Raw genomic sequence first — 25,860 nt, 5'->3', positions numbered from 1 at the left:
AGACAGAAATTCTTCAGACATTGCAAGGCAGTCGTCTCACCGATGTGGAGATACTCGTCCCACATGTCTGTCGCGCCTCCGTAGGCTAACTGCCGGATTGCCGCAGTGCACTTTTGAATAGGTGTGTGGCCGGGTCTGCCAGACGCATCGTGTCTGAAGCGGAAATACAGATATCGAGACTCCAAAGCGTTGACAATACGCATAAACAGGTTCCTGGTCATTCTAAAACGACGCCTGAAAAAGTTGGCGTTGAACCGAGGCACCTGTGCGAAGTAGTCTTCGTATAGGCGCTGATGTGCAGCTACGTGATCCCGATCAATCACACTGCGGCGGTGGACCACTGGGGGAGGTCGAGGTATCGCCGGCTGCAAGGCCCTTTCCATCCATTGGTTTATCGCGTTGGTCGTATAGGCGTCCAACGCCTCGGCCATTCGACGTTCGTACTCCTCAGCATCCCCTCCGCTACCACCACTACTACCACCAGCATTACTCATTTTGCGTTGTTGATCTTGAACAGAAATTAAGATAGAGAGAGTACTCGTTAAAACAAGTCGTGCGAATGAAAATGACGAACAAAGCGCGTATATATAGTGTTTCGAAAAAAAAAATTTATTTTTTCGCGCTAGGCGGTGCGCTGGGCGATCCGGGCACTGCAATAGCGCCGAACGGACCGCCCAGCCGACCGCCCAGCCCCACATAACCGCCCAGCGCCGGCGCTCGGCTGGGCGGTCGCTGGGCGCCTATTGTGGATGGTCTAAAGAACAAAAAAGTGAGTTCCTACTCCTAGCAGCTTATTTACAGCATTTTCTTGATGATGTGACTCTCTGTATCTTCACATTCTTCCCAGAAATCTCAAGAATCTTGAGAGAAGGAAAAAAGGGTAAGTTCCAGTTTCAAGATTTCACATTGTTGATTTTCATACTTATGCAAGATTTAAACTTTCAAGAATTCACGTAGCTGTGATTGGGTTTATATGATTTTCTTACCATGTGGCTTTTCTTTCTTGACAAGAATGTGACATTTTACGAAATTGCCGTTTCTTGTTCGTTTCAAATCTTAGGCCAACAGAAATTCGTCTTTTTTGAAAATATGTTTTGAGTAATCTGACTATTGTTTTGTCCCTCCAATATCACGCACAAGTTATTACACATTGCTCAATCTTGGAAGTTTTGAGAAGGGTTTAATTCTTGGCTACTCCATGAAAGCCTGAAGTTTTCTGCATTTCAATTAATTAATTCTTTAATTAATGGAGTACTATATAATTATAATATTTTAAGTGAGAGGAAAGATTTACTTGAATCAACCAACTTATTCCTTGCTTGAACATAACGAACATTTCACAGATATATACTTTTCTTGGCTATAAGAAGGAATCTTGACTGTTTTTTTTTGTTTTCAAGATAAAGAGCAGCTATTGGCAAAATTTCACCACTATTTGTGGAAGAATTGATCAAGGAATGTGCTTCCAATTTAGTGAAAAATGATGTGCATTTCTGCTGATCAGTAGTGTTATGTATCATGTTTAGCAGAAGTGGCTGGTATTTTCTCGATAGGATGGACGAGCAAGGTCGGAGTGTTGACCCTGCAACGATAAGGACTTCAACGAGGAGGAATGGAGGATCCCATGGCGAAGAACTGCCTGGTTTGGGGCAGAAGGATATTAAGTGCTCTGCCAGGAAGAAGAAGTCTTTGAGGGCTCGATATGCTTATGGTGTCGTGTTTCTGTTGACAAATATTATAGCTTGGCTCTTTAGAGATTATGGTGAAAGGATTTTGCCTATGCTGCCTTGTGAGTTTTGCGTTTGCTTTCGTTTGCACATGTTGTGCAGGAGAGAAAATTATACCACATTTGCTCAAAATTTGTTATTCTCCCTCTGTTTATACTGTATCTTTTGTTGCTTCTCTGTTTCTCTTGTTGTTCTGCTTTCTTGCTAGAAGCTTTTTGGTGTATGCTTCTATGCTAGGATTATTAGTACTTTCGAGTTTACATTGAGAGAGCATCATTGATTGAGATTTTTTGTCCTTCGAATATGTTGAAAATTTTAGTTTGCTTCATTCTTGTATCTGATTATTGAATATGAAGACTTCTCGACTTGGGTGGCTTCGCCTCTTCTAGCATTTTTTACAACAGTAAATTGGATATGTAACAATTAGATGGGAATAGTTACGTCTGCCTTATTGAAATCCCACTTGCCTTTTAATTCTTGAAATATATTGATCTTATATATCTGGAGCTGTGCTCTGCATGTTTGGTTCTTCTGATTCAGAAATAATTGATTAATTATTGAGTTATTTTTTAAATATTCGTATTGCAGATTCAAGAGCTTGCGGGGCTCAGGAGAGAGAATGCTATCATACAATGGGAGTGCTTCGCGTCAGCTTAGGATGCTTCGTATCCTTATACACTCCTTGTCATTTCATCTTATACCACATCTTTTCTACTCAATGATCGTGGAAGATTTTGTTAGTTGTTATGAGAGACACCTTAGTGTAATCTTTTGGTAGCGTAAAGTGAGGATGTAAGGGATGATATTTTCCTTGACATATATGACTTAGATATTCTTCTTTATAATGTTTCTGACGATGTGTAATATCAGCAAACTGTATCAAGTACGAGCAGCGTGGCATTCTGGATGGTGGGGTTTGAAGTCTGTCATGTTGCTTATCTCCTTCGTGATTCCCTCGGACTATATTCAAATATACGGTATGTTTATTTACCTATGAAAAAAACTAAAGTTCCCGAATTAGTTGTCTGAGAGTTGAAATAGAATTGTTTGCTCATATTTCTTTTATTTTGCAGGTGAACTCGCTCGTGTTGGTGCAGGGTAATCTTCCGCTCCTTCGAACTTTTGATTTGAGAAATAAATCTCTTATGCCAGCAGATTGCTAAATTACTGCTTAATTTGTTTCTCATCAACTGATATGTGTGGCAAAAAAGCAATGAAATGTTGTGAATTTTAACAATGTGTAGATAGAACAGTTAGATCTTGAAGATTAATTAGGTGTTTTTGTTAAGACTTTTAACAAAGTATTGGAACCAAAACAATTCATTATTTTTATATCTGATTTACATTCTGCACTCTGATGCAATAATGTATATTCATCTTTATTTGATGTAACAACTCACATGTTGCAGGATTTTTTTAATTCTTCAGCTCATTAGTGTGATTGAGTTTATCACATGGTGGAACAACTATTGGATGCCAGATGACAACAACAACAACAACAAATCTAGGTACAAGATCACCTTCCTTAAACCTAACTCGATTCCGATCGAAAGATCTTCCCTGAGAAAAAAGTATCAAGAGAACCATCTGAGAACCTGCATCGAATTTAGATCGTTTCTAGATAAATATCCAACTCCAACATCCTCATTCATGACGTAGCTTTTCATGATTTTTAGGTGTACTTTCTTTTGTCGTTGGTGATTATTGATCATTTAAGTTAATCTTGATTATTGATCACTTTATACTGTGTTTAATAGACGATTTCAATGAAAGATTATAGAAATTAAAGAAATTGATCAACATGTTTCTGATTTCTATTCTTATAGAGAACGTATCTATAGATATACCGTATACTCTTGTCATGATTGAGACAGGTGAACAGAGGCCTGCTGTCATCAGGGATTATGGCTTCTTACATTGTTTTCCTCTGTTGGAGCGCTATCAGAAGGTAATAGAAATCTCATATCTCAATCTGTATTCTTTGAGAAACAACAAAATCATCAAATCTCCATTTGTCATGTTTGAATGCAGTGAGCCTGCTACTGAGAAATGCAGCCATGAGAGGGAAAGTGGACATCATATTGGTTGGTCTACTATAGTTGTAAGATCTCACACACTTATGTGATTGATCCTCGTTGCGTTTCTACTTCATATTGGTTGGTCTACCGTATGGTCTACTTCCATACGGATATTAGTTAGTAAGTTAGTTAATAATTTCTTGACATGGTTATATATGTGTGTGTGTGTTTCCTAACACAAATGTGTAAGAAAATGCAGATGGAGTATTGATGTGGGGTGGGCTAGTACATGGGTGAAGATTGTGAATGAATGGTTTGCAGCCACAATATACAGTATGTTGATCTCTCTCTCTCTCTCTCTCTCTCTCTCTCTCTCTCTCTCTCTCTCTATCTCTCTAACTTGTTTTGTTTGTGATGATGATTGATGGGATGAAGTTTTGTAAATTGGGCAGTGTGGAAGTTGATATTTCCAACATTGAGGGAAACCAAAGTAATGAACCATGAAGAGGAGACCACAGAGCAAGTGTAGATAAATAGAAGTACATGTTGGACCATGAATTTTGATGCAAAATGTAATATACGTCTCTTGTAATGTAACTCTATTCATATTATATCTATACGCACAAATATATATATATATATATATATATATATATATATATATAGGGTTTTGATCTATGCAAAACTGGATTTAAATACAGAAACGCAGAACAATATCATAATTAGGGCACTTTTAGGTCATAATTAGGTAATTTGTAGGTCATGCTAACAAAGCATGACCTAAAACGATCTTAGTATGACATTAAATCCAAATATTATAATATGACCTAAAATTGCTTAATTATGACCTTCCGTGTTTTTGGTTAATTATTGACCATTAGATCATCTAATCCTAGGGCTGAGATTTGGTCTGCATTTCTGGATTTAAACACATACTTATTTTGATCATCTCCCTATATATATACACATTTTCTCATTCATTAATTTTCTCTCTATAAAAGAATGAATTACTTATATTAGAATAAAGAAAAAAATTGTACATAGAATAATAAAAAGAAATTATATCTTGAAGACTTGAAGCCTATAATAAAAATAAAATTACAATCTTGTTTTACAAAGAGTATATTTAAAAAAGTACATTAATGAAAAACTTAATCATACGTATGATAGTATACTTTACAATTAAAGACAGACGTGGACAGAATTTGTAAACCATTACCATGTCTACAATAGAAAACAGGTACAATTATATCCCATAAATTGATGCTATAATTTTTCAAATAAAATACGAAGAGTCCAGCGATAGAAATTAAAGTATCCACAATAATAGAGCCGCCGCGGCGCCTATTGCTGAACGGAGGAGTGCTGCGGCGGGGGAGAGACGCTGCAAATGCGGCCAGGAAGGGCTGGTGGCGGCTAGAGATGTCAAGTGGGCCTGGCCCGGTGAGGCCCAGCGAAATTTAAGTCTGGCCCGGATCAGACCCATATCTGTGCGGGCCGGGCCCAAGTAGGTAAGTGGGTCGGGCTGGGCCAAGTAATTTTTTTAAATTGTGCTAATTAAACATTAATTAATCTTAAAAAAATGGATTTAGGGTGTTAAATTGATGATTGGTCGAGACATATTTAAATATGTATTGACAGTTCTAGTGAAATAAACTCTTACTATTAAGATTTGTTAATCAATACCTTCCGATAAGGCAAAAAAGAGAGTACCAAATTTTAATCATATGGAAAACCGTTGGAGAAGCATCAGTGATTAAATATAAAATTAATAGCTTACAGCATCATACACATTATATATTTGCCAGAAAATTGTTGAAAAAGGTTTACTTATATGCTTAAACGGTTAAACCTGCATCAAGAAAAAAGAAGGAAAAAAGAATGTAACTGGAGAATTAATGTAATAAGGGAACCTTCATCACTGCTACATTAGTATCCCTTCAACTTTCACTTGATCCACAGTGGCTTGAGCAGCTTCAGCCTTTCCAGTGTCTCGTGCTGGGCCTGGGCTGGGCTTCGAATGGGCCTGGTGGGTTCAGGCCGGTCCTGGGCTGTAAAATGGCCCAATTGGAGCTCGATTGTTCTATTGAGCCCAGCCCAAGCCCGCACCATTTCATTGGTGGGCTGGGCTGGCCCGGCCCATTTGACATCTCTAGCTTCTTCGGGGTGCAACTGCGGCAGCCTATTGCACGCCGCCGACGGTTTTATATATATATATATATAGGGGAGCGTTATTCTCCTATTCATCCCTTAGATCCTTTATTCTTCTTAATATGGGCCGTTAGATCTCATTCATCAACGATCCAGATAATCTGCATTATTATACTATAATGGTGCATTATTAGTCGGTGTGCATTATTCAACTGAAAATCTGCATTATTACACTATAATGGTGCATTATTAGTCGGTGTGCATTATTCAACTGAAAATCTGCATGATTAAATGACACGTGGCATCAATCTAACCGTCAGATGACAAAATCGTGGGGCTGAGATCAAGAAGGAAAAATGAGGAAATATGCAAAAAGGAAATGAATACATCCCTATATATATATATAGAGAGAGAGAGATGATCAAAGTATAACTAATATTAAGTGTATAACTAGAGAATAAATCTCAGCCATTAGATCAAAATGATCTAGTTCACTATATGAGCAATTTAGTTCACTATAAGAGTGATTTAGTTCACTACAGAAAGGAGTGAACCAAAACACCATCATAGTGAAGTATTTACTTCGTGAAAGATTTAGTTCATTGTAAAGACGTTTTGATTCACTCCTTCCTGTAGTGAACTAAATCACTCTTATAGTTAACTAAATTCGTGTTCTCTAGGTATGCATTTAAGTAGTGGTTTTCCTAGATCACTATTCCCTCTTGATTCTATTCCATCATGGAGTATCAAGCATGACCTTAATATATATAATAAAAGTAAAATGAGACAATATTGGTAATGAACTGAAATGAAAAAATTGAAATCTTAAATTCCAATTGCGGCAAAATTAGGGAGTTGTTTTTTAATGGTGTTCAAATACAAATTTTGATCATTTTTTATGGATTACGTGGTCTACGATCTCATAAAAGACTCCCTGGACATTTGAATCTAACATTCTCTTAATAAAATAAGAGAGAATTAACATAGAATATATGAATATGATTAAGTAGGAAAGAGTATTATTTTTTGCCAAAATATAGATCAGTCAATTATTTTAAAACTTTCTAAAATAAAAAATGACTCAATTAACAAGAAACTAACTAGTCCTAATCAATAGTTATTAACTAAAAATGGAAACATAGAAATAATAACAAATCTTAATTATGAAATATTATGAAACAATCTAAAATAACATTACTAGATAAACTCATGCCAAACAATGTAGCATAAAAGCACATTAAGTAAAGAAATGTTGTTTAGGAACATTGAGGGCGAGCTGCTGTGGTGGTCCGGCACCGGCGGAGGTTCGTCGTCATCGTGCTTACAGTGGACAACGACGGAAAGCTTTTGTCCGGCGTTGCAATGGCCGGGAGTGCTGCAGATGAAGTAGCGGCGGCCGGCGGCCGTTAACTCGACCGAGTCATGACCCGTCGTGTAGGTAAGAATAGGCGAGCTCGAGTTGCACGATTCGTAATCTTGCTGACTCACTTCCATCACGTTGTGGAATTGTTGATTGTAGTTGAAATCTGTCATTGTTCCAATTCTCTTTTATTTAATTGTACTACTACATATCATACATAAATTTTTACCATCAATCTTCTAACCGTTTGTAAATGCGTCATTATAACACTAGTTTTTAAACATTTTTTTCCTTGTAATTGCAACATCCCAATTTGTTTTCCATCAAATTAAAATTTGTACCCGAAAACTATGTCGATTTAGGAATGAGATCCCCTGCTGTGGAGGGGTGCACAGCAGGGGTGCTGCTCACACCAATATTTTATTGATTTAATTAAATTTTAAAAAAAAATTTAATATAATAATGGGTGTGAGGGACAGCACCCCTGCGGTGCACCCCTCCACAGCTGGGGATCCCAACCCGTCGGTTTACTTATGGCCTTATACCTACATAGTTTTGTTATTTTTTAAAATTGGAATATACTCATTCCAATACAAAATTAATATCAAAAGTTCAGGTAGATTTCCAATAATTATATAGTAATATAGTTGAACAAGGGGATGTACATACATTATACATAGATGCAATTTTAGTAGAATATTAGGTGAGGGATAGAATTTGACCTAATCGATCGCCAACTTGAAAGTTGTTAGTAGAAGCCCAGTTGGTATAATCGACTGTACCGGCGGCGGTCCAGCCGTTGGTGCCGCCAACCTCGTGATTAGAAGCCACGGTGGTGCGGAGGAGGACCATTGTAGACATAATTAGTAAGTTGGAATAATACAACATGTCACCTAAAAAATAAAGTTTTAAGAATAGTTGATAAGTATATGGCTTGATGGTTGAGAACCCCTGTCTGTATATATATAACATGAAAAATATGAAATTAATTCTTTTTTAGTAGTTGAGGGTAACCGAAGATATGCTAATACTCACATGATTTAGGAAATTTTCAAATTAAATTTGGAATTAAGATAAGAAAGTGGCATTCAGTAAGGATTGGGATTTTTGGTTGGTATTGTTGGAAAATAAAGATATCCACTTTCAATTAATTCAAATATGACTGATGTAAATTCATTTAAAGAAATATATATTTCTCAATTAATCCCAAAGTATAAAAGTAATATTTTGGGCAATATTGCAGGCTTAATATTATCGGGCAGGATAATTTATTTCTCCAATTACTGCTTTGATTGGGATCTTTGTGCATTTAATATTTATTAGATTAGATAGCATTTTTTTTCTTACATGGAATCTGGGATTCGATTAATTTATTTATGCAAATATATTTTCGATATTTACTTTTTTGTTGGTTAAGTGTAATTAAAAAGAATTAATACTAAATCCTAATTTCAGAAATGAAATGTAAAGAAAACGAATTGTCGTCTAAAATGACAGAGAATTTGCTCTATTTTTTATTTGTCTAAAATGAGAGAAAAAAAAATAGGGAGAAAAAAAAAGAAAGAAATCAAGAATTGTTGTCTAAAATGACACAGACAAAAATAAAGAAAGAATTGTGGTCTAAAATGACAGTTAAAAATAGAATAAAAAAAATTTGGACCATTTCTTGATTTATGCGTGTCATCCTTGTGCAGGGGCCATACTAATCTTCTCTGTATCGTTCCAATTTTATCGGATGTCCCCAAAGGGACAGTTATTACTTGCTGCATTCTTTCATATAACCATCACTAAAATATCGTAAGTATTCGATGTGGGATAGAACTTTACTAAAATTTCCCAATATTTCTCAACTCAATTCAACTGCAAAATTAAGAATTGAAGAAAAATCAAGGTTATTAGAACTACAATATCTGCTGTCTGATCGATATAGTTATAAAAAAACAACAAATCAAATCAATGGAAAGAAAACATAACCATTGATGCAGAAGCTTTATTTATCATAAGATTCATAACATCAATATACATTGTTCATCTTTCAGCTTTCCTTCCTATGATACATACCACGAAACGTTGGCGATTTTCACTCTTTGAAGAACAGCAATACGATCGAGGCTGTGAAGCGCGTCAATCAAGTGCATCCGCAGCGAGGCCGGACCTCCAGCAGAGCACATGCCTAGTTCGCCAGCAACGCCAAACACGGACAGTGCAGCAGCAGTGGCTTCAAACGGCTGTGATGGAGTCACTGCCACGAAAGCAGCAATGAGGGCTGTCACCGCGCATCCTGTTTCTGTAATCTTCTGCAGCATAGGAACCCCGTTTTTGGCACCCACGACGCGCTCCCCATCCGTGACTATGTCCACGGCTCCAGACACTGCAACTATGCAACCATAGGTCCGAGCCAGGGACTTTGCTACTTCAAAAGCATCCGTTGATTCATGCATGCTGTCCGCGCCCTGTACATAAGCATAAAAGGTGACATATTCAAAAGTTTTAAGAACTGTAGTTGCGATGAACAAGGAACTAGTAGTTATCTCTTGGTTTGGATGGAATTCTGCGCGACATAGCTCAAACTACTAATGATCCCTCACAATTAGAGTGTGACTAACGAGACAGCTCTCTATAGCTAGTAGCTAGTGAAGAGCTGATCACTTAGAGGCTTTGTGATGATATCCGCAATCTGTTCATCAAGTTTTCTGCACCTATATATGCAGCTTTTCTGATTGATTAAAGCAATTTAACTCCGAAAGTAGAAGTTTTGAGACACTAATCTCACAGCAGGGAAACATATTCTGCTAAACCAGCAATTGAGACTATGATCAAAGGCACAGAGGTACCAATGTTGCATAAACAAAGATTCCATAGAAGATCAAACTAGTCGAAAAACTCAACTTTCGGGAAGTGATCAAGAAGAAGAAAGGAGTGGCAATCCTAAGAACTAAAGATCAAATCCATTATTTTGTCGCTTTTATGGTGAAGACGGACCAAACTCAAGGAGGGGTTCGACTTTCTAAATCGAAAGACTCCCTCTTATCTTACAGCAGCATGATCATATCTCAGAAAATAACTAGTTTTGGACTTTTGTATTCAAGCAAAGAATCAAGAGTACATGAAATGCGATGGCGAATGTTCTGAAAGAGGCGTTATTCACTCTGTTTCACTTTGCTAATGCAGCAGCAGCTACTTATGAGATGATGATTTGGTTACAAATGGCTTCAAATCTGGTTAACTGGATTCCACAATATCCATGCTTTAATAGATGATTTGGTGCTGATTGGAATGTTCTAGAAGCCCAGAAACAGATAGATTGAAGCATAGTTGGTATTGGTAAGTCACTTGTCTTCTACTTATTCAACATGTAATTGTGTAACTACTATTAATCCTCTTTTTAAAAAGAAAAAAATTAAAGGCTGAAGCACCATATAACATCAAACAGTGGATGATAAACTCCCCAAACTGCCATTTGAGAAGAAGCAAAACTTTGATTATACAACACAATCACAATTTTGAATTTCCTATGAAATTTCAAGAACTACTGTATTATACTTAAAAATCAAACAAAATCAGTTTTGCATAACATACCAATCATACTTAGTTCTTCAAAACAGCTCAAACTCCACATAGCAAAGCGATGCAACAAACATTATCTACAATTAAAATAGGAAATAAAGTTTGTGTTTTATATATTGTTACCTTAAAATTGGCATTGGCAGAGCCATTAAAAAGCACCAAAATCTCAGTGCCATTGCCCCTAACAACAGTGGGCCCAAGAGTAAGCAGCTCCAAGCAAGCCTTCAGCCGGAAAGCGGAAGCTCCGGCGGCGACGGGGTCGAGCACCCACGGCCTTTTGGAGTCATTGGCGACGGCCGTGGCCATCTTCATCGGCGGTAGCCAGGCCGGCGTGAGGGTTCCGACGTTGATGTAGAGAGCGCGGACCTTGGGCGTGAAGTCTGGGATCTCTTCGACTGAGTGTATCATCCCCGGAGAAGCGCCGGCGGAGAGAAGGACGTTGGCGACCAAATCCATGGAGACGAGGTTTGTGATGCACTGGATTAGCGGCGCTGAAGACGAATTCCGTACGCATTCTAAGTGGGTCCACGCTAGCTGGGACCAAGATTCAGACTTTTCGTCGTTGGCGGCGGTTTCGGGTTGATTGAGTGTTTCGTCGTCTATGGCGATGGCAGTCTCTGATGCGCCGCCGTAACAAGTTGTGTGCATTTCTCCAATGTTTTGATTTTTTTACGACAAAAAAGAGACGATCAAATTTATGGAAGGGGAAAATTGTAAGTACAACTATTACACCTAGTTAATAAATTGTTAGTACCGTTAATCTCACTTCAGGGCCTAACTTTTCAAAATAGTTACCCTAAATTTTATCACACTTTAACTACCACGGGTTTTATAAAATATAATAAAGAGTGAGTTGAAAAAATTAGTGGAGAGTAAGTCATACTTTTATATATTAGTTTTATAATAAAATGTGAGTTGTAATGAGTTAGAAGAATATGAGATTTACTACAAAAAAAAATGATAAAAAGTGAAATGCGAAAAATTTTGTGGAATGGATAAAAATGAAAAAAAAAATGGACAAAATTTAAGAGACGGAGGAAGTAAATACAACTGCCTAACTTCTGAAAAAATGGACAAAATTTAAGAGACGGGGAAGTAAATACTATTTTTATATTTTTAAATACAAAACCATATATATTTGGATTGGAGATATTGATTACCTTCACCGAAACGAGCCGGGCCGTCGACAACAACTACAATTCTGATAATGGGTCAAGACTTGACAATAAAAGAGGCCCGCATTGTAGAGGAAATGCTCGCTGCTTTTTTTCTTTTTCTTTCTTTTCTTTTTTTTTTTATAGAAAATGCTCACTGTTATCATAGCCAACTATCTTAATTTATTGAAAAAGGAAAGGACCACCCAAATCTGCCATGATGATAATTAAATTAATTTAATACTATTAAATAAGAAAAAGTAGTGTATCTCCATCTTAGGAGAAAAGTGATATACTGTACTTAGTGGAATTAATGTATCACGAGCTTAAGTTTATGAATCTTGAAAATACCAATTATTTGGATTCAAAGTCTTCTTTTAACATGTTCTGATTTTAATAATATAAATGCACTTCAAATTTGTTTTTTGTTGAACATATATGACTTAGAGGGTATTTTGTCTGAGGCTCTTAGTCTTTCAAACAACTTACAAATGAAGCTTATAAGCTCTTTATAAATGTATGAAAAACACGCTTTCTACCACCTTATATGCTAAAAATATAAGTTTTTTAAACAAAATAAGTTCTTAAATCTCAACTTAATTTTCTTACTTTTAATCAACTACCGAGTTACAAACGTACAATAACATTTATCAATGCATAGCATACTCGGTATAAGATGATGATGGTACTTCCTCTTCTGTCCCTTACTAATTGTCCATTTTGATTTCGATATGAGTTTTAAGAAATTTAAAGAAAAGTAGATTGAAAAAATTAATGAAATATGAATTCTATTTTTATATATTAGTTTTATATAATGATAAAATATGAGTGAAATTAGTTACTGAAGTATAACATTTATTTATTATTTATAGTAAAAAGTGAAAATTGATAATTAATGGAAGATGGACAAAAACGGTAAGACAATTAATGGGGTTTGAAGAGAGTATAGTTTACTTTTCTAGGAGATTATTATTGAATTTATGATATTTTAGTTTTTTAATAAAGATAATGGAGTAGTAGTAAATAATTATACATAGTGATAGAATGATTAATTTCTAAGAGCATCCACAGTGGGATGGATGTCCCGGCAGACATCCCGACGGACTTCCCAAAAACACCTCCTTTCACGTCATAAGGACATTCCATTCCACTGCCACGTCATAAGGACATCCCACTGCACAATGACGGACATCCCGACGGACATCCACAATAATAAAAATTCACAAATTCACCAAATTAAACAATTTACGGAATTAAAATTCACGAATACGGAGAAAATGCAACCACTTTATTTAAAATAAAAAAACATACATAATTATTATAAAAAATACATAGTTAAAAAAAACCTCAAGCTTCGACAAATGCGGCCCCCGTCTCACTCCTCGTCGTCCCCGCCGCCAGTCCCATCGTGCCCGTGGCCGGTCCCGACATCACTCACGGGCAGGGATGGCATCCCCAAATCGTGCCGCATACTGTCGATGACATCCTTCAGCATCAACTTGTATAAGAGGTCAGTCGTTGCATACCACTTCTCCATGGTGTGTATCAGGGTCTCATGCTACTGTATGCGGGCGAGTGAGGGGAGCTCGGGATCGATCTGGGAAGGAGCTACCGATTGGACCTCGGGGGACCCGCTGGCGTTTCCCCTAGCCATCCGCATCTCGGTCTTTTACCCAACCGGGCAACGGCGGCGGGAAGACGATTGAGGGGTCGGGAACTCTGCCTCGGCGTCAGGGAGTTCGTGGGAACCGGCACTGCTGCTGTACTCCCCGGAGGCGTTGATCTTCGTCCACTTCGGCCAGCCAGCTTCAACACCCGAACTAAACTTGGCGAAAGTCTGCACCACAAGATAGACCTCCCAATATTTGAATTCCCCGAAACTCAATTCACTGTCGGGGAATTGCTGGTGAGACAGAAGCTTCACATCATCTGCGGACATGCCGCTGGTTGCCGTGCGGAGGTTGTTTTGGTAGATGCTGGCAAATCGGCTGAGCTGCCTCCTCAGCCGCTCCCACTGTTTCCGGCATTGCTCTCCATCGTGAGGCTTCCCACCTGGCGGTTTGAATTGGAGGTAGCTTTGGCTAATGCGCCACCACATTCTGTCGATATGCTGGTTAGCCCCGACGTAGGGATCCTCGACTACACTGATCTAGGCCTTCGCCCTCTCCCTTGCCCTTGCCCTTCCCTCTCCCTGCCGCCGGTAGCATCTCAGTGGGAGACTCTCTGACCGGAGATAGCCCCAACTCATCAAAAGAGAAAGTCTCAATGCCGGTGAACTCAGTCTCCAGAGGAATACTCTGGGGGGGAATCACTAGACAATAAATCCATGTAGGGGTGATAGACATTGTCCCCAGGTGATTGGGGGACCTCCTACCTGCTCCCCTCGCAGCGGCATCATCCCTGTCATCATCCCTGTCATCATCATCCCGGGCATTTGGGGCATTTGTGGCATCATCCCACCCATCTCTGCACACCAAGGGGGTACATATTGTAGTACCCGGGCATCATCCCCGCCATTTGGGGTTGGGGCATCATCGGCGCCATTCCGGGCATCGGTGCACTTCCGCCCGCATTTCCCCCAACTCTAACGGGCAAAGTCGGCGTTTGCGACTCGCTCGTGGTGGGGGAATCACCATCGTGGTGCTCCATTTATCTTCAAAAGAAATGAAAGTAGAGAGAGAGAAACTCGTTAAAACAAGTGGTGCGAATGAAATGAAGTTCAACGAACAGTATATATAGAATTTTTTTATAAAAAAAAATAAAAAATCGGGACGTCACGACAGACGTCGTCGGAAAGCCGCGAAAATTTGGTGTCCGCAAGCGACGTCCGCGTCCGCCGGGTTTCTGCCTAATGGCGGACGTCCGACACGCCGATCCGACATCCGCCGGGATGCCCGGCGCTGCGGAGGCTCTGAAGGAAGCATTTTGTGTATTTAGAAAAGATAAGTGTCAGCGTGAAATCGTGTCTCATCCCGAAATCAATGCTTATAATCCTAATAGTAATTTATTTTGTCGCTTCCAATTAGTGGGTTATTTTTCTTTCTTAATTTTGGCAATAGCTTTCTATTTCAAGCGACAGTTAATTTGGTTAACGTATAGTGATACTAATAATAACTGATTTCACAGTAGTTTCACAATGGCATTTATTTTCTAAAGAAAATAGTGTTTATGGGTTCATACTTTTTTTAATACCCGCCCTGATTTGTGCAGCAAATAAATATGAATATATATAAATAAAATCGGAATCTACTTTAATTGTTACTAATTCATAATTTATAAAAGCTCGTCTGATACCATTCTCCCAAAATTAGTGGCAGATCCAATGTATAACAAAGGGGTACAACTGTACCTCAGATATTTGACGTTTTAGATTTAAGTAGATTTAGGCGAATGTAGACCTAAAGATTTCTTGGTGCAGAGGTAGTGTATAACCGTTGTTAACTCGGAGACCTAGGTGCGAACCTCTGCGGAAGCTGTTGTATGTGTTTTAATTTGTTTACTTTCATTTTTGCTCATTTCTACATGCATTTTTACGTTTTTCTTGTACTAATCGTTTTTTTTTTCTCTTTTTTTACTATTCTATTTTATTGGTTTTTTAAAATATATGATTATTGTATAACAAAATATTTTTAAAAAATGAATCAAACCTTTCACAAATAATTTAGGTAAGATACGTATTATATATCTATTTATCGCACCTCCGAATAAAAATTTATGGATCGCCACTGCCCAAAATAGTTAAAACTTTTGAAAATCATGTGCTCTCTCTTTGGAATATTGAAATAAAATTTTAGGGTCCACGAATGAAATTTTAAAAAATTGAAAAATAAAATAGTAGCAGTAGTTGAAATTATTAGCAAGAAGCCCGTTGTAACCTACTCACTACTAAGGCTGGCCTACGTGTCTCACATGATTCTTGCACAATATCACAAGAATTAGTGTGCTAAACAACCACTTCGCTTTTTTAGGAAAAAATTATTTGCTTTTATTTTGGGCAAATGCATTTGTTCTTAATAATTACTCCGTTTATAGATTTTATTTAATGCTTAAGGTCATTGAAGCTTTAGTTGATGAATTTTCTTAATTTTTATTTTCGTTGAATAAGCCTTACAAGTTTGTTTTGTTTTGTTGTACTCAATTGATATAGAAAAAGGTGACAATGCTCACTAGGGAAGAAAATACTGAATTAATATTATGTATACGCCCTTAAAAGGTTAGAAAGTTTTTGTTAGAAGACTCGATATTAAAAAAAAGTTGATAGTACTTTTTCCTTCACTAATTCACTTGGACGTGAGAGCACATGATTTTCAAAACTAAAATAAAATACCGATCGAATTTATGGAGCTCATTATTATATACTCCTACAGTCCTACTCTGAGAAGGTTCAAACTTCAAACGAATTTTTATTAGAAATTCTCCTTATATCTATAGTAAATTACGAGAAAAAAATCTTCTAAATTCGTTTCTATGCTTAACTCACAATGTTATAAATAAATTATTTGTACTTATAAAAATCATCAAAGTGGCGGAAGAATATATTAACTAAGGTCGCGTTAGGGTAATACTAATATTAATAAAAATTATAAGTCGATTGACCAAAACCTAATGATGCCGTTATTAGTATATAAAATTTACTACTATTAGAAAGAAAAAAGGTCAAAAGTTTAGAACTTCGGATGAAAACAGTCATAGCGCGTACAACGTAGAAGAGACAAATATTTCATTTGCTCGCTATTAATTATCTCATTTTGTGTTTTAAGAAATGTAAAAAAGTATAGATGTAAAAGTTAGTAGATGGAAAATGTTAAAGAAATATGAGTATATATTAATAGTTTTGACATATTGTTACGTGATGTGTCTATCAAATCATAATTGCAGCAAGAGAATGAAATGCGAGTGAAATAATTTAGTGATATATGTTACATACTTACCGAATATAGTAAAAGTCAATAGAAACATGTAACGGTGGACATTCAAATATGATAAAATAAGATATTTTATGACCGATGAAGGAAGTAATATGTATATATTATGATATTTCTTGCATTTTCTTGATTTTACTATTAACGAGAATTATATATGGTAAAATATAGTACGAGTGTTAGGGTTCAGCGATGCACATCCATCCGAACTCCACATTAGTATGATATTGCCCTCACGATTTTGCTCTTAGAGTACTTCCCAAAATTCCTCATACTAATAGAGTTGAGGTAGTCCATATATATGCTTGCAACTTTTAATCACTCTCCGATGTGGGATATGGTTTCCTCCCCCACAATCCTCACCTCAAACCAAGACCAAGATCTCACACAGGTCATAGGTCACCACATGTCTAGGTCGAGCTCACATAGAGAAATCGGAGAACTTGCAAGTGCAATTCATCGAACCCGGGCCACATAGGCCCTGCCCTAAACCAAGTCTGTGAGGGGATGATTGCGGGGGAGTTCCCCAAGAACAAAACTGTGAGGGCTTTGCCCGAAGCGGACAACATCATATTAATGTAGAGTTCGGGTGTAAGCGGCCGAACACGAGTTTATATATTTTCACTATAAAATTGTTTTTATAACATTTCAACCGTTTTATAGTATGTATGCATGTATCTTTTCTACTTCTGCTCTGCTCTACTCTAGGCTCCTTTTGGTAGGATATACGAGCTTAAGATAGTTATTTGGACTAAATAATCATTTGGTAGCACACTTAAATTATCATGATGGTCCGCGTATTATCTCAACAATAATTAATCTTACACATATTTCTTACTTGGTGTGGACAAATGCCAAAGAGTGCGATTATCCCGTGATAGAGAATCAAGTCTAGAATCTAGATCTCATGACTTTTCTCAATCCAGGTAGAAGAAAGACAAAAAAAATACCAAAATAATAAACATGTTTACACCCACTACTAATAAAAAATTACATAAGTTAAATACAAGTCATATTCACATAATGTTTGGTAAACTACCACCCAAATCCTACAGCGGCCCAGTCACTCGACATTTTAACTATAGTATAAAACTTTGTCAACTTCTCATTTTCTTTTATTTAACTAATACATTTTGTAATGTTTTTTCAGACTTCTAATTTCGTGATTGTATTCCATTTGGAAGAAACTTGTTTGGTTGCACCTCCTGACATAGAACAATGGCCACAATTATAATAATCATCCTTGTTGTTAATTGTTTGATCTTTTAGAGTACTACTTTAATTTATTTTCTTTTTTTTCCCTTCTACTTATGCCTCTTTTAATTTATTATCTCCTCATTAACCTAAATATATTTTATCTTAATTCTTGTGCCAAATGAAAAGCCTTACTTAATTCGGAACAGAGGGAAGTAGTAGTAAATTTTTTAACTTCATTCTTAACTAGAAGAATCCACCGTCCGCGATAAGTGCATGCATGACAAGTAAATAACATTAGTAAATAACACTGCCTTGGTCATAAAGAGTGTTTTACATAATTTTGTTTATATCTTATGGAGTACAATTTTTTTCATTTGTTTATATATATTATTCGACCAATGCATTAATAATAGATATTGAGAAAAAAAGAAACACGGATCAGAAAGAATCTACAAATTGAGATGCGAAGGAATCAATCCTTAATCTTCACGTGAACAATAAATTTGGATGAACATATTTTAATAAATGTAATTTCAATGGATTAAATATATTAATAACAATTTTACTAAATAGAAAAAGTTTGATTTTTTTTATATAAATAAGAAGTACTAGTACTTTAGAAGCCTGAAACATAGAATTCAAAATGACATTTGAATGGCTATATTTTTAAAAGACATTAAATATAATAGCTGTGCTACAACTTTTAGGCGGATGAAATATGGAGTATGTAATTATGTAAACATTGCTTAGTTAGTAAAATATCTAAGGCAGTCAAAGATTATATTGTCACCCCACACCTTAAATCTAGTTAGCAATTCCACAGTCATTTTTAGGCAAATTCTTAAATAGTGGCGGTGGAAGAGAATCTACTCAACTTATTTGAAATTTGTATGAATTCAATTTTTAGAATAAATTTCAACTATTCAATATCTAATAAGCATTTCAACTCTTATCGTGACTGAAATTAAAAAAATATATATCCAACCATCAAACATCACAATTTTGAATCTTTATATTATGTCCAAAACCCGAATCATGTGCCGGGTGGGGTTGACCCGATGAGTATGCACCCCTAATTTCGCCCCAGGAGTCAAGGTGACCATAACATATATTGTAGTGTTAATTAATTATTGTCGAATTCGAAATGAGACTACAATTATGAATGCAAATATTTTAAAGGTTGTGAACATTGTGAAAAGATCATGTTAGATGCGACATTTACTCTGTTACATATTCCTAATATAAGTTCGAAAAAGATATTAGCAAATTTACACATTCGATATTCCTTAGTAATGCACTATTAAACATTATGGTTCATGATGATGTAATTAAATATTTGACATTCCTAAAATACTTCTCCAAATTATACAACCAATAGTAATGATCATTTTTTGTCACTTCCCTATTTTAAAAACTGAATACAACAAAAAAATTGAAGAAAGATATTTCCCTCATCCACAAAAAAATCCATTTATGAACTATATGAGTGTTAATAAAAAATGAATAAAATAAGAATATATGAGAAAAAGGTAAAATATTAGTGAAAATAAAATTAATAAAGTATGAGATAGAAAGTTTTCGGTAAAACTGTTTTTTTGAAATATCTTAAAATAATAAACAAACTTATTTTTTATAGATAAAAAAAAGTATAACTAAATCAGTTAAATATTATAAGAGGGCACGCATAATCAAACATGTACACTAAAATAGCATGCAATAATTCCTCAAGGTTTGTGCAAAGAGGCACCGGATACCGCGTCCGTCCCGGAGGTCACGAGTTCGACCTTTGAGAGACGCATCTTGGGGATTAATTTCCCTTGGGGTTGATGGGTTCACTGGCCTGGACCCAAGAGCTAGGGGAGGTAGCCTGTACCCATATTTGAGGGGGCGGTCTGGACCTGTGCTTGGGGGAGGTAGGTGGACTCGTTTGTTTCCACCCAGACAATGATGGGTTCACTAGCCTGGACCCAGGAGCTGGGGGTGGTAGCCTGTACCCATGTTTGGGAGGGGGTGGCCAGGACCCGTGCTTGGGGGAGGTAGGTGGACTCGTTTGTTCCCACCCAGACAACGAAGCGCTGTTCGGTGGTAAGACGCTTTACCTCTGACCGTTATGCCGGGGGTCCGAGTCACTTCGGGGGGTAGATGGGGAACCATCGTTGATCCTAAAAAAAATAAAAAAAATTACCCACCAACGAAAGTATTCTCTTTTTAAAAAGAAAAAAAAGTTTGTGCAAAGAAATTAAAATATTCTACCAATAACTAGTCTCATTTAAATATTACCACAAATCTTAATTAATTCATTTCTAATATTATCTAAATATATACTCCACTCTATTTTAAACAATAACATAATTTTGTAGCATCATTACATCAATCTTTTTTATATATATAAATAGGGATGTTAATGTAGCCCGCAATTTGTGGGTTGGCTCGAATAGCCTGCCAAATATATAGAGTTAGAACTGGAAATTTCTAGTCCGATAAAAGTAAAACCCGACTAACTCGCACCCGACTAACCCGCAACCCGTTAGGGCCAGACCCGAAAACTCGATGGGCTGGCCCGAAAACCCGATAAAATTTCTACTCCATCCGTCCCATAAAAACATGTGCACTTTCTATTTTCGTCCGTTCAACAAAAATATATACATTCCATTTTTGGAAAGTTATATCAATTTAATAATATAGGTCACACTATCCACTGACTCTACTGTAACTATCTTTCTGCACCTCTCTCTTACTTTTCCATACAATTCACCTCCTCCCTCTTACTTTACCAATTTTATCTTAATTCTCGTGCCATCTCATCCGCCCATATTTTATGGGACGAAGGGAGTATTATTCTATTTTTTTACTCCTAATTCGACACCTCATTGATTAATTTTATAATATAAATAACTAAAAAATAATTTTTAATTTTATATTAAATACACAAATTATATATTTATTTTTTACTAATATAATAATTGATAAATAAAATAAAAACTTCAATTTCACTTAAAAAATATTTAAATTTCTAAAATATGCATTAAATTTCATGAAATATCTCAAATATTAGTATTTGATCATGTTTATGATTGAGGTTAAGCATATATCTCAAATTATCATAACTAAATATTTTACATTTTATGTACTATATAACTAATTTTTCGTCATTATTTATTGGATTGATCGGTTGTTAATCTTATCGGTTGCAACTCGATGGGCTAGCCCAAAACCTGAGTTTTTAGGGTTAGGGTTGAACTTTCACGACCCGAAAGAAACCACAACCCAATTAATCCGCGCCCGATTAACTCGCAACCCGAAAAGGGCCGGCCCGATTGACATCCATATATATAAACATCAGAAAACAGTCAAAAAATTCACATCCATTCGAATAAAGTAAAGAAAAGAGAAATCTGCGCCTCGTTTAATTCAATTAATTCTCCTCGATAATAACCTCTATTCTTATCCCACACAACAAGAGAAGAAAAAGTAGAGGCGTTTCCTCTCTCTCTCTTCGAACCCAAAATTTCCTTCTCTCCTCGCAAACGCCGTTAATTATGGAGATTTTGGACGCCGCGGAGGCGTGTTTCGAGGTCTCCGACGACCTTCTCGACTTCACTCTCGGCGGTGAAACTGAAGAAGAAGTCTACGACCTCAAAACTTCTCACTCTTCTTCGTCTTCCATAACCACGGCGTTTGGTGATGACTCGCTGTTGAGTGGTTCATTTCCTGTAAGTTTCATTCACTTCTATTTTTCTGAGTTGACTCGGGCGAGTTACCTCGTTCAACTTTATTGTAACTTATGTGAAGGGGGAAAAGAGGAAGGAGTGCTTTTGAGAAATTATATTATCGATTTTCATTGATAAACTAAAAGTTTATGTGATTATTCGAAATTAAATTAAATGATTAGTGAAAATCGTTTTGCCTTTTTTTGGTGATTGGATTATCGTGATTGAGCTTTAAAACCGATGCTCGTGTCTTTTCCAATTTCGTGTATGATAAAATCAAATTTAATTATGGAGGTATACTATTTTTCTCTATAATTGATGAGTCGAATTTGTCGCCGTGAATTATTCTATGTGTTTCTCTACTTGGAATATTTTGACTTTATTGTGCATTTGTAGTTGTACTACAACACATAACACATAGTAGCAGTACTACATATAATAATAATAAAAATAATAATAATATACTACTAATAATTATTAATTATTATTAGTATATTATTAGTATAATAATAATAATTATTATTATTAGTATAATAATAATAATAATTATTATTATTATTATTATATTATTAGTATATTATTATTATTGTTATTATTATTATTATTATTATTATTATTATTATTATTATTATTATTATTGATAGCACCCTGTTCAAAGTTCAAACTGAGTCACCTCATTACAGGTTCGTTGTGCATCTTTGTCTCGGGACAAATATAACCGGCCATTTTCTCATTTGAGTCAACTCAGTGAGTTAACTCAAGGACCGGCCGGTTTTTAATAAAATTGGTTGGTTCATTAGATTATTATTAGATTATTTTAACTAATATGGTGCTGATGATTTGTTATGACTCATTATTATATGATTATCTATATAAGATTAAGATATGAGATTATTTTAATTGGAAAGAGTGGTCATGACTCATTATTATATGATTAAATTATAATCTTTCAAACTGAACATGACTAATCTTTCTAGATTAAACAATTTAGCTCTTTTGATCATGTAATTCTTGGAATACTTAAATCTTACTTATACATGTTGATGTTTTAGGAGTTTGCAGAGGAGGAATTGGAATGGCTGTCGAACAAGGACGAGTTTCCGGCGGTGGAGACGTGCTTTGGCATTTTGTCCGACAACCCGGAGCTCCTGGTGAACCACCACAGCCCGAGCTCCGTCCTCGAGAATAGCAGCAGCAGCGACGGAAATGGCAGCGCTTCCGCGAGCTGCTGTGGCAGTCTCAAAGTCCCCGTCCGACCCCGGACCAATGGTCGGAGGCGGAGACCAAGGCCGAGTTACGGCGAGTTACCCGATCAGGCAATGTGGTTGGGTCAACTCACCTGGTTGTTGCCCCGGACCGGCGCTCGGTTGGGGCGGAGGTGCTTGCATTGCCAATCAGACAAGACGCCGCAGTGGCGGGCCGGACCGATGGGGCCGAAGACGCTGTGCAATGCTTGCGGAGTGCGGTACAAGTCGGGGCGGCTGCTGCCGGAGTACCGGCCGGCGAACAGCCCGACTTTTTCGAGCAAATTGCACTCGAATTCTCATCGAAGGGTTGTTGAGATGAGACGGAAGACGCAATTTGCAACCACAGTGTGAGGGTTTTGAATTAAGAGGGAGAGGAGTTCTTGTTTTTGTTTGGATTTGAGCTAATTGGCATAATTTAGCTTAGGTTTAAGGATTTTTATTTGTTTTTTCTATGGGATTAGATCGAGGTTTGTTGTAATGGATTAGATGGTTAGTGTTTTACCGCGCTATTTGGTTTGTTCTTATAATCATAATCTACCAGGGAGGAGTTGTATTAGGCTTAGATTTGTTTGAATTAGTGGTTTCATGGTTTCCTTCAGGCTTCAAGAATGCTTTGATCATACATATTTCGATATTTGTTGAATGTATATTGTATAAGTAGTACTACTACTTGGTTGTGGAAAAAATAAGCGTGATTTGCAACAATGACCATTCGAAGTAGGCATGCACAAGGGTCGTAAACCGCCGGTTCCGGGCACGAACCGGCGGTTCAAGGGTCGAGAAATTGCCGAACCTGAACCGGCCCGCCTAGCTCCCGACGGTTCCGGTTCCGGTTCAAAAAACCGGCGGGTTACGCGGCGGTTCAAAACCACCGGTTTTCGGCTTGAACCGCCGGTTCCGGGCCGGTTCGGCGGTTCGACGATTTTTTTTTTTTTTTGCATTTTTCAACTTTTCAATTTTAATCAAATTAAATTACACTTTTCAAGTTTGTTTTTGTATGCAATGTGAGTAAATAAAATTGAAAAAAATACGGCTAAAGTTGCAATTTTATTGAAATTGCATGTTTACAAATTACACGTTACAAGTTACAACAATTACAAATTGAAAACATATGGCGGTCTTGAAGTCTTAAACAAAATTTAAATACAAATGAGACTACTAGTGAAGAACTAATTACAAATGACAAGAAATGACGTTGAAGTTCTTAAACGTATAAGTGTATTATATATATACTCTTAACCGACGAAAAAGATCTTTCTACATAACTAAATTAAGGACACCTTTAGCAATTCAACTTTAAATGTTGAGTTTCGTCTAACAATCAACAATTATAGTAGAATTGTCAAAAGTTTCCCTCATTTAGCCGTATAGAGAAATATACTTCATCGACTAGAGTATATACAAATACAATTATGTAATTGTATTTGCATATTTTTAAAGTAGGAATTAATGGGAAAAAAAAAGAAATAAAAGAAAAAGGAAATATGAAGGAGAAGTGAGGTATTTATAGGAGTAAAATTGGAAGAAATAAAAAAAAAAAATTCAAATTTCAAATTTTCAAATTTTCGGCCGAACCGCCGGTTTACCGCCTGAACCGGCGGTTCAACCACAAAATCGGCGGTTTTTCCACAAAACCGGCGGGTTGGTCCACGGTTTTCCGACACAAACCGCCGGTTTCGGACCTCACCTAGCCCCTACGCCTGAAAAGCTTCCGGAACCGGCGGAAACCGGTCGGAACCGTCGGTTCAAACCGGCGGTTTTCGTCCAAAACCGGCGGTTTTTGCCCAAAACCGGCGAACCGCCGGTTCATACCAATCCCTACTTTGAACCCCTACGAACCCCTACGAACCCTATGCCGTTCGACCCTTTGAACCGGCGGTTCGAACCGCCGAACCGCCGGTTCACGGTTCAAGATATTGCCGAACCTGAACCGGCCCTTATGACCCTGCGACCCTTCTGCCGGTTCAACCCGCCGGTTCCGGTTCATGAACCGGCGGTTCCGAACCGCCGGTTAACCGCCGGGCCGGGTCGGTTTGTGCATGCCTAATTCGAAGTTATGAATTATATCAATCACATACTAATCACAATTAAGAATATGCTGAGTTGCATGTGAATTGTAGGAACAAATCATTCACAATTGTAATTATTAATATTGGATTGTATGAATGACAACCACTTTTAAAATTGTATGAATGATACAATGTACCATTAATGAGATCTCTTAGATTTAGGAGTAGATTCAATTTTAACCTGCCACGTGGCAGACTTGCTTCCCCTATGTGTCGAGTTGCTTGCCTATGTATCATAGATTGGTTCCCTTATTTGTCGCAGATTGCTTGCCTAGGTTGTCATTTTAACCATGGTGTCACGATAGTGCTATGATTTCGTATCTCATAGTGCTTGGAACCATGCATATGCCCAATTGTTTGGTTATGTATCACATATTGCTTGCATATGTATTGCAGATTGCATGTTACTTGTTATCACGTTGTCACTTTAAGAATGTTGTCACCCTAATGCACCCCGGTTAATATTAGTAGTAAACTACTACTAAAAGACACGGTATTTAGATTTTGTGAATTCTAGTAAGAATGTTTACGTTTTTGAATTGTAGCCAAAAATCTTTTTTTTAAGGAACAACGGTGGATTAATTAAAAGTATTCAAAGATACAATCCGGAATAAAAGACCAAAACCTACAAGGAGGATACATAAAAGAGTTACGAGCTATAATATGTGCTAATATATTGTTTGAACGACGAACCCAAGCTACTACCACGTCAGGTCTCTGTAGTAGTAATTGTTGACA

At 36.9% G+C, this 25,860-nt stretch overlaps 3 protein-coding genes and 1 non-coding gene across 11 annotated transcripts; 2 read left to right on the top strand and 2 right to left on the bottom strand.

The window, feature by feature from the left end:
- Window positions 1–797: 797 nt before the first annotated feature.
- On the top strand, window positions 798–4,382 carry LOC121798359 (serine incorporator 3-like). Of its 8 annotated transcripts, none has more exons than XM_042197323.1 (10): window positions 824–880; window positions 1,401–1,789; window positions 2,316–2,392; window positions 2,557–2,704; window positions 2,801–2,825; window positions 3,137–3,235; window positions 3,598–3,675; window positions 3,759–3,828; window positions 4,005–4,078; window positions 4,181–4,382. In XM_042197323.1, the coding sequence occupies exons 2-9, from the start codon at window positions 1,519–1,521 to the stop codon at window positions 4,014–4,016; spliced, it is 780 nt and encodes a 259-aa protein (XP_042053257.1). In that variant the 5' UTR covers window positions 824–880; window positions 1,401–1,518; the 3' UTR covers window positions 4,017–4,078; window positions 4,181–4,382. The 8 variants fall into 8 exon arrangements, with proteins under 8 accessions (XP_042053258.1, XP_042053257.1, XP_042053255.1 ...); XM_042197321.1 differs by having other exon boundaries at window positions 3,759–3,925; window positions 4,198–4,382; XM_042197322.1 differs by having other exon boundaries at window positions 825–880; window positions 4,198–4,382.
- A 4,522-nt stretch (window positions 4,383–8,904) lies between these two features.
- Window positions 8,905–9,007, bottom strand: LOC121801701. Its single transcript, XR_006050638.1, has one exon. It is a non-coding gene; the product is annotated as a U6 spliceosomal RNA (small nuclear RNA).
- Window positions 9,008–9,196: 189 nt separating this feature from the next.
- On the bottom strand, window positions 9,197–11,510 carry LOC121798288 (hydroxyethylthiazole kinase-like). The gene is made up of 2 exons (XM_042197206.1): window positions 10,947–11,510; window positions 9,197–9,709 (listed from the first exon to the last, which is right to left on the bottom strand). The coding sequence occupies exons 1-2, from the start codon at window positions 11,469–11,471 to the stop codon at window positions 9,305–9,307; spliced, it is 930 nt and encodes a 309-aa protein (XP_042053140.1). The 5' UTR covers window positions 11,472–11,510; the 3' UTR covers window positions 9,197–9,304.
- Window positions 11,511–21,469: 9,959 nt separating this feature from the next.
- On the top strand, window positions 21,470–23,659 carry LOC121801565 (GATA transcription factor 1-like). Its single transcript, XM_042201084.1, has 2 exons — window positions 21,470–21,809; window positions 22,859–23,659. Exons 1-2 carry the CDS (start codon window positions 21,636–21,638, stop codon window positions 23,402–23,404), a joined length of 720 nt encoding a protein of 239 aa, XP_042057018.1. The 5' UTR covers window positions 21,470–21,635; the 3' UTR covers window positions 23,405–23,659.
- Window positions 23,660–25,860: the final 2,201 nt, after the last annotated feature.

The sequence above is a fragment of the Salvia splendens genome, chromosome 4, assembly GCF_004379255.2.
Source record: "Salvia splendens isolate huo1 chromosome 4, SspV2, whole genome shotgun sequence".
NCBI lineage: Eukaryota > Viridiplantae > Streptophyta > Magnoliopsida > Lamiales > Lamiaceae > Salvia > Salvia splendens.
Note: the sequence above shows the minus strand (reverse complement) of the source record. Positions and strands in the feature narration are given on the sequence as shown.